At 48.2% G+C, this 8,359-nt stretch overlaps 1 protein-coding gene across 1 annotated transcript; it reads right to left on the bottom strand.

Moving 5' to 3' along the window:
* Nucleotides 1-769: 769 nt before the first annotated feature.
* Nucleotides 770-3,110, bottom strand: LOC134210626 (uncharacterized). The gene is made up of 2 exons (XM_062686773.1): nt 1,421-3,110; nt 770-1,363 (listed from the first exon to the last, which is right to left on the bottom strand). Exons 1-2 carry the CDS (start codon nt 2,882-2,884, stop codon nt 1,160-1,162), a joined length of 1,668 nt encoding a protein of 555 aa, XP_062542757.1. The 5' UTR covers nt 2,885-3,110; the 3' UTR covers nt 770-1,159.
* Between the last annotated feature and the right edge of the window lie 5,249 nt (nt 3,111-8,359).

Here is an 8,359-nt window from a genome sequence, read left to right as displayed (position 1 = left end):
TCCCACATCTTGTTGTCCGAGCACAGCTTGAGATGCACTTCGTGGGGCGTATCTGCCGGATGCGAACTCTGCAGAACATAGCCTCTACAATAGAGAAACAACGCATCCTGTTTTGTATAGCCCAGGCATACGATGTGGTCCGCACTCTGTACAGCTAGACCTTCTCGTATGGGACGGACGGAATCTCCCACATAGTCCAGAATGTCAGCTAATTCCAGCGCGATATGCTGCACCGGAACTAAAAAATCCAAAACGTTACGGTCAGAATTAAAGAAGCGTATTTCTATTTATAATTATAATATTACTGACCTGTATGCAATCTTCATTCGCCGATTTTAAATATACGCTTACGATCATTCGGCTTTTTGAATTTTCACCAAGATTTTTACCGATATATCAGCTGTTGATGTCTTCGGCTGTTGTTGTGCTTCGGCGAAACAATTCAAGTGTGAAGGTACTGCGCATTGATTACACTTGATGTAAAAAGTGCGTTTAATAACGCTAGCTGGGCAGCTATTGCTGATTCTCTGCACCGATTGAGAGTTCCAGATTATCCGTCGTATCCGTATCCGTATCCGTATTATAAGTCGATCGAGTGTCAGCGGGTGTTCCTCGGACCGGTTCTGTGGAATATTGCATTCGTTCGAAAATATCGTAAACAAGAACATGGGTGGTTGTTATCAAATAAAAGACTTATTCATATTTTGGTTACTTTTTTATTAAAAAAAACTTTAAAAAAAGAGAAAAAATAACAAATGTAATATCATTCTTTCAACGATCTGATTTTCATATGTAAAGTGACATAACATTTAGTAAGGGAAAAACCTGATTTAAATCTGTATCAGATGGCTTATATTCCTTTAAAAACCATTTCCTACATACGGATCCCAATATCGAGATTGCGATGAAGCAAGATACAGATAAAGTGTAAACAGCTATTGCATTATGTGAATCCATCTGCCGGTCGTAACCAGTACTATGTTTGAATGAAAGCTTTGAAATGACTCACACACACTCTTTGTTGGTACATTTCGCTTTTGTATTGGTTCACACATTTTGTAGCGATAAATGTTTGTATACATAAAAGAGATTTATAAATATTATGATTAAGAAATAACAGCCTGTTGTTGAATACACGACAATTCAGCCTTCGTGGCAATCAATCACAATCCTTAGACGAGTAGCTGCAACAATTTTCACTCTTGATACAAATGACCCGATGTGGTTCGTCCGGAGAAAACACGTATGCCCCGAATGCAACGTCCATCACCTTGACGTGGCGCAGCTCGAAAGTTTCCAGCTCTGGTGGTAGCTGTAGCGGGAACGACTTCCCCGTTATGGTCAATCCGAACATTTTCAGTGACTGAAATGATCACAGAGTTATTGCTTGGTTACATAATCTACTACTAAAGTGAAATACCTTCAAATTTCGATTACGAAAGATCTGTGCAAACACCGGGAAGGACAGTTCCAGGTTTGGGTTGAAGCCACACAATGTCATTGCTTTGACATCATTGCAGTTTTTGAAGATCTCATTTAGCATTTGATCGCATTGTAGTGGGGCATTGTATGCTATGAGCGTAAACTCTTTAATGCTGCGGAAGTAGGGAATCATTCGATCCAAGTCAGGCCTAGCGGAGCTAACGCGAATGCTGAGTTCTTGCATGTTCGGGAATGGTTGGAAAAAGTGTCCCGGGATATCCGATGCGTAAAGATCAAGTTGAAGCTTTTCTAATGGTGGTTTACAGCTCAGTGTAAAATCAGAAGCGCCGTTTCTCGACTGTCGAATAGTTCGTAGCATTGGTGCGGCCAAAGTCAATGTCTGGTTATTCTGATTCACAACATTAAACCACTCGAGATGCTTCAGGATGGGTAGTTGGAGAGTCTTATTGGATTGAATTTTGGCTGTTTCCAATCGGAGGTGCTCGAGTAAAGGAAATTGTCTGTCTTCTAATAGGAATCCTATTATGTCTGCATTCTCTAGTAAAAGTACGCGTAGCTTTCGACAATGTAGATTTATTGCCTCCAAAATAGCATCATTAGCTTCCCACATTTGAATTGACTTCAAATTTGGCATATTGCGAAACATAGCGCTCCAGTCTCGAGATCCAAGATCCTGCGTCTTATGAGCAATCGTCAGATGCTCCAAGGTTTCCAACTTCTGTTCGAAAAAACGATTCCACATTCTTTGATGGAGGTGAACTTTCAGGGCTTTCAAACATGCACTATCACGCAGTTCCATAACGCTGCTGTGCCAAACGGCCCCTCTTCCTGAATCAGAGTCACCGAATTTCACGACCGCAGAATGTAGTTTGGGTGCTTCTATTACTATCAACGGACTTTCGTTCTGCAGAAAATCGTGCGATGAAACCTCCCTCCAGAATAGCGTTTCTAATTGACCCATTTTCAATACACATCGTTCCATCAAAAGTCTGTTATCTATCGTTTCAGTTGAGACTTGAAGTTTTCGAATGCGCGTTAGCAGCTCTCCATGCGTATGCAAAAAATCGGACATCATTTGCCCGAGGGGTGCATCGATAATAAGTCCCTCCAGTAAGCATTTTCCTTCAAGTTTTCTCAGTAACCGACTTATTGAACGCAACACTTCCGGTCCCGAATCCGTACACCACTTCACATATGCCACACGATAGTCACGGTCACTCTCTTTTACCACCGCCTCATCTACCAGGACCACCTGTTCCTTGCCTCCACTGGGTCCCCAGTCGCCGCGACTTAATTCGATGCACAGTTGGCGACATAGCGAGCGTGAAAAGACGACCTGATTCCACCGACGACACACCAACGACAATGGTTTTCGGTCCCAAAAGCTAAGATTTTTGAAGATATGTTCGTACAGCTCCAACGGTAGACTTTCCCAGGACATAGCGCTCAACTGGTTCAACTCCAAACAATCCAATCACGAACGAATACCGACAGGGATCAGACAAAGTGACGACAACTCAGCATGGACAGTTTTGCACTCAATCGAAGCGTACTGACGACTGGTAGTCGGTTGCGATACTAAACTGCGTTTGCGGTGGGAGTGAATGTGTATCGCACTATCGCGAAGAAAATGTCGAGTAGCTTCTAGAAGAATCGGTGAAAGCTTTTCGAGACGGGATTGAGACTCTTTGTTTGCTACCAGATGGCTTTGGATGCTTCGCATCTACAGAGCTGCAAGGAAAAGATATTTGGATGGGTTTTAATTAGTTTTAGATTGGATTAGAAATTCTATTATTTAGATAGGATTCGGTTTGGATTTGGAATGGAATGGAAAAGATTTTGATTGGATTTGGAATAACTCTGGTTTGGGATTTGAAATCGATTTGAATTTGGGTTGCATTTGAAATGGATTGGATTTGGATTAAATTTGTATAGGATTTGGATTGGATTGGATTTGGTTTGGATTTTGATTGGATTTGGATTGGATTTCGATTGGATTTCGATTGGATTTGGATTGGATTTGGATTGGATTTGGATTGGATTTGGATTGATTTGACTGATTTGACTGGATTTGGACTGGAAACAAACTTAGACTGGATCTGAACCTGGACTGGATCTGGACTGACCTGACTGATCTGGACTGGATTTGGACCGAATTTGTACTGGATCTGGATTGACCTGGATGGATCTGACTGGACCTGGACTGGATCTGGCATTGACTCTGGACTGACCTGACCTGGACTGGATCTGGACTGATCTGGACTGACCTTGACTGGACCTGGACTGGATCTTGACTGATCTGGACTGATCTGGACTGATCTGGACTGGACCTGGACTGGATCTGACCGACCTGGACTGACTTGGACTGGATCTGGACTGGATCTGGACTGATCTGGACTGGATCTGGACTGATCTGGACTGGATCTGGACTGACTTGACTGGATCTGGACTGGACTCAAACTCGACCTGGACTGATCTGGACAGGATCTGACTGGATCTGTACCGCATCTGGACTGGATCTGGATCACATCTGGACTATATCTGACTGGATCTTAACTGAACCTGGGGCCGATCTGACTAGACCTGGACTGACATGACTGGACCTGACTGACCTGGGGCCGACCTGATCTGAACTGATCTGACTGAATCTGGACATGATTTAGATGGACTGAACCTGGACCTGGTTCTGGATCTGTTCCTGATCTGGACTGGATCTAAACTGATCTGAACCTGATCTGTACAACGATCCGACTGGATCTGGATCTGGCCTGATCTGGAAACGGATCTGAACTGACCTGGACCTGATCTGGACTGGATCTGGACTGATCTTGGACTGGCTTTGAACTGGTCTGGAAACTGGACCTGAACTGGATCTTGACCTGACCTGACCTGACTTGGACTGGACCTGGACTGGATCTGGACTGACTTGGACTGGACTGGACTGGATCTGAACTGACCTGGACTGGCTTTGATCTGAACTGGACTGGATCTGGACTGAACCTGACTGGATCGACCTGGACTGATCGGACTGGACTTGGACTGGATCTGACCTGACTGGATCTGGACTGGATCTGACTGGATCTGGACTGGATGGACTGATCTGGACTGGATCTGGACTGACTTTGGACTGGATCTGGACTGGATCTGACTGGATCTGACTGACTGGACTGGACCTGGATCTGACCGGATCTGACTGACCTGACTCGATCTGGATCTGGACCTGGACTGACCTGGACTGGATCTGACTGGATCTGGACTGATCTGACTGGACCTGACTGACTTAAACCGACCTGGACTGGATCTGGACAGGATCTGGACTGGACTTGGCACCGCATCTGGACTGGACCTGGATCACATCTGGACTATATCTGGAAACGGATCTGGACTAGATCTTGGACTCATCTGACTGGATCTAACCGAACCTGGGCCGATCTGGATCAGACCTGGACTGGACATGGACTGGACCTGGACTGGACCTGGGGCTGGATCTGGACTGACCTGGACTGGACTCGACTTAAACCTGAGCCGGACTAGACTCTGGACTGGATCTTGACCTGACTCATACCTCTGACTGGACTTGCAATCGGATCCGACCTGGACCTGGACTGACTTGTATCTGAACTGACCTGACTGAATCTGGACCTGGTCTTTAGATCGACTTAGACTGGATCTGAACTAGACCTTGAACTGATCTGGAATGGACTGGACTATACCCTTGACTGGATCTGGACTGAACCTGACCGAACCTGGATCAGGCCTGACTGGATCTGGAACGGATCTGACCTGGAACCGATCTGGACTGAACCTGGACATGACTCTAGACGGACTGAACCTGGATCTGTTTCTGGATCTGTCCCTTGATCTGACTGACTTAAACCGGATCTGGAACCTGATCTGGACAATGATCCGGACTGACCTGACCTGGCCTGACCTGGAAACGGACCTGAACTGACCTGGACCTGATCTGGACTGACCTGGACCGACCTGGACTGGTCTGAAACTGGCCCTGAACCGATCGAACTGGATCTGGATCTGATCTGGATCTGACTGGACTGGATCTGGACTGACTCCTGGACTGGACCTGGACTGGACCTGGACTGACTTGAAACTGGATCTGGACTGGCCATTTCTGGATCTGAACCTGACTGAACCTGGACTGACCTGACTGGATCTGGACTGGACCTGGACTGGATCTGACTGGACCTGGACTGACTCGACTGGACTGACTGATCTGGACTGGATCTGGACTGACTGGACTGGATCTGGACTGGACTCTGGACTGATCTGGACTGGACCTGGACTGACCTGGACTGATCTGGACTGATCTGGACTGATCTGACCGATCGACTGGATCTGGACTGACCTGACTGGATCTGGACTGGATCTGACTGGATCTAAACCGATCTGGACTGGATCTGGACAGGACTTGGACTGATCTGCACCGCACCTGGACTGGACCTGGATCACACCTGGACTATACTCTGGAAACGGATCTGGACTAGATCTGGACCTTATCTGACTGGATTTTAACTGAACTCCAATGGATCTGACTAGATCTGGACTGGACATGGACTGACCTGGACAGGACCTGGGGTCGACCTGACCTGGATCTGGACTGACTCGACTTAAACCTGAGCCGGACTAGATCTGGACTGGATCTTGACCTGACTCTATATCTGGACTGGATCTGGTAACTGGATCTCGATCTGGACTCTGACTGACTTGTATCTGAACCGACTCTGGACTGAACCTGGACCTGGTTTTAGACTGGATCTTGACTGACCTTGAACTAGATCTGAACCGGGATCTGGAAACGGATCTGGACTATATCTTTGACTGGATCTGGACTGAATCTGGACTGAACCTGGACTAGGCCTGGACTGGATCTGGAAACGGATCTGGACTTGAACCTGATCTGGACTGAACTGGACATGACTTCAGATGGACTGAACCTGGATCTGGCTGGATCTGTCTCTGATCTGGATCGACTTAAACTGGATCTGAACCTGATCTGGACAATGATCCGGACTGGATCGATCTGGCCTGACTGGAAACGATCTGAACTGGATCTGACCTGATCTGGACTGGACCTGGACTGACCTGGACCGGTTCTTGAACTGGTCTTGAACCTGGATCTGGAACTGACCTGGATCTGACTTGACCTGATCTGACCTGACTTGACTGATCTGGACTGACCTGGACTGATCTGGACTGACTTGACTGGATCTGAACCTGACTGGACTGAACTTGACCTGATCTGGACTGAACTGATCTGAACCGGACTGACCGAACCTGACCTGGACCGACCTTGGACTGACCTGGACTGGATCGAACCTGGACCTGAACTGACTGGATCTTGAACTGGACTGACTGGACCTGGACTGGATCTGACCGATCTGGACTGACCTGGACTGGACTGGATCTGGACTGGACTTAGACTGGATCGGACTGGATCTGGACTGGACCTGACTGGCCTGACTGGCCTGACTGATCTGGACTGACCTGGACTGGACTGATCTGGACTGAACCTGGATCGATCTGGACTCTGACTGACCTGGACTGACTGGACCTGGACTGGCCTTGGATCTGGACTGGCCTGGACTGACCTGGACTGGATCTGACTGATCTAAACTGACATGGACTGGATCTGGACTGGATCTGACTGACTGATCTGGACTGACCTGACTGACGACCGACTTGGACTGGATCTGACCTGATCTGGACTGGATCTGGACTGACCTCCAACTGGACTGATCTGACTGGATCTGGACTGGATCTGGACTGATCTGGACTGGATCTGACCTGACTTGGACTGGATCTGGACTGACCTGACTGGATCTTGGACTGATCTGGACTGATCTGACTGACCTGACTGACCTGGACTGAACCTGACTGATCTGGACTGGATCTGGACTGGATCTGATTTGACTTGGACTGGATCTTGACTGATCTGACTGACCTGGACTGACCTTGGACTGGACCTGACTGGATCTGGACTGGATCTGGACTGATCTGGACTGGATCTGGATCGACCTGACCGACTGGACCTGACCTGATCTGATCTGGACTGACCTGGACTGGACCTGACCGGATCTGGACTGGACCTGGACTGACCGACCTGACTGGATCTGGACTGACCTGGACTGACTTGGACCTGGATCTGGACTGGACCTGGACCGGACTGGACCTGGACTGACCTGGACTGGATCTGGACTGACCTGACCGATCTGGACTGGATCTGAACCGACTCAGCTGGATCTTGAGCCGGATCCTGACCAGGACCTGAACTTGACCTTGACTGACTCCTCGACTAGAGCCTGATCTAGACCTGACTGGACTTGGACCTGATCTGGTACTGAATTTGGACCTGACTCCAGCGGACCTGGACTGACCTGGACTAGATCTGGACCGAACCTGGACCGTACCTGACTGGACCTGAACTGACCTGGACTGACCTGAACTGACTCCAGCTGGACCTGAGCCGGATCTGGATCAGGACCTGAACTGGACTCCTGACTGACTCGACTAGAACCTGGAGCTGACCTGGACTGGATCTGGATCAGATCTGTACTGAACCTGGACTGGATCTGAAGCGGACCTGGACTGGCTTTGGACTGACCTGACCTGAACCTGACTGTACCTGGACTGGATCTGAACTGACCTGGAAACGGACTGACTTCATCTGGACTACATACCTGGACTGGATACTATCTTCATCTGGACTGGATCTGGGCCTGATCTGGACTAGATCTGGACTGGACCTGAACTGACTCTAGCTGGATCTGGAGCCGGATCTGGACTAGGATCTGAACCTGGACTCCTTGACTGGACTTCGATCAGAACCTGGAGCTGGATCTGGACCGATCTGGGCCTGATCTTGGTACCTGATCTGGACTGGATCTTGAAGCAGATCTGG

The sequence above is a fragment of the Armigeres subalbatus genome, chromosome 1, assembly GCF_024139115.2.
Source record: "Armigeres subalbatus isolate Guangzhou_Male chromosome 1, GZ_Asu_2, whole genome shotgun sequence".
Taxonomy (NCBI): domain Eukaryota; kingdom Metazoa; phylum Arthropoda; class Insecta; order Diptera; family Culicidae; genus Armigeres; species Armigeres subalbatus.
This window is presented reverse-complemented; position numbering and strand designations above follow the sequence as displayed.

Excerpts from the sequence above, each read along its gene's own strand:
- LOC134210626 (XM_062686773.1), bottom strand. The coding sequence starts at position 2,884 with ATGTCCTGGGAAAGTCTACCGTTGGAGCTGTACGAACATATCTTCAAA. Across the intron at positions 1,364-1,420 it reads TTCGTAATCGAAATTTGAAG|TCACTGAAAATGTTCGGATT; the intron begins GTATTTCACTTT and ends TGATCATTTCAG.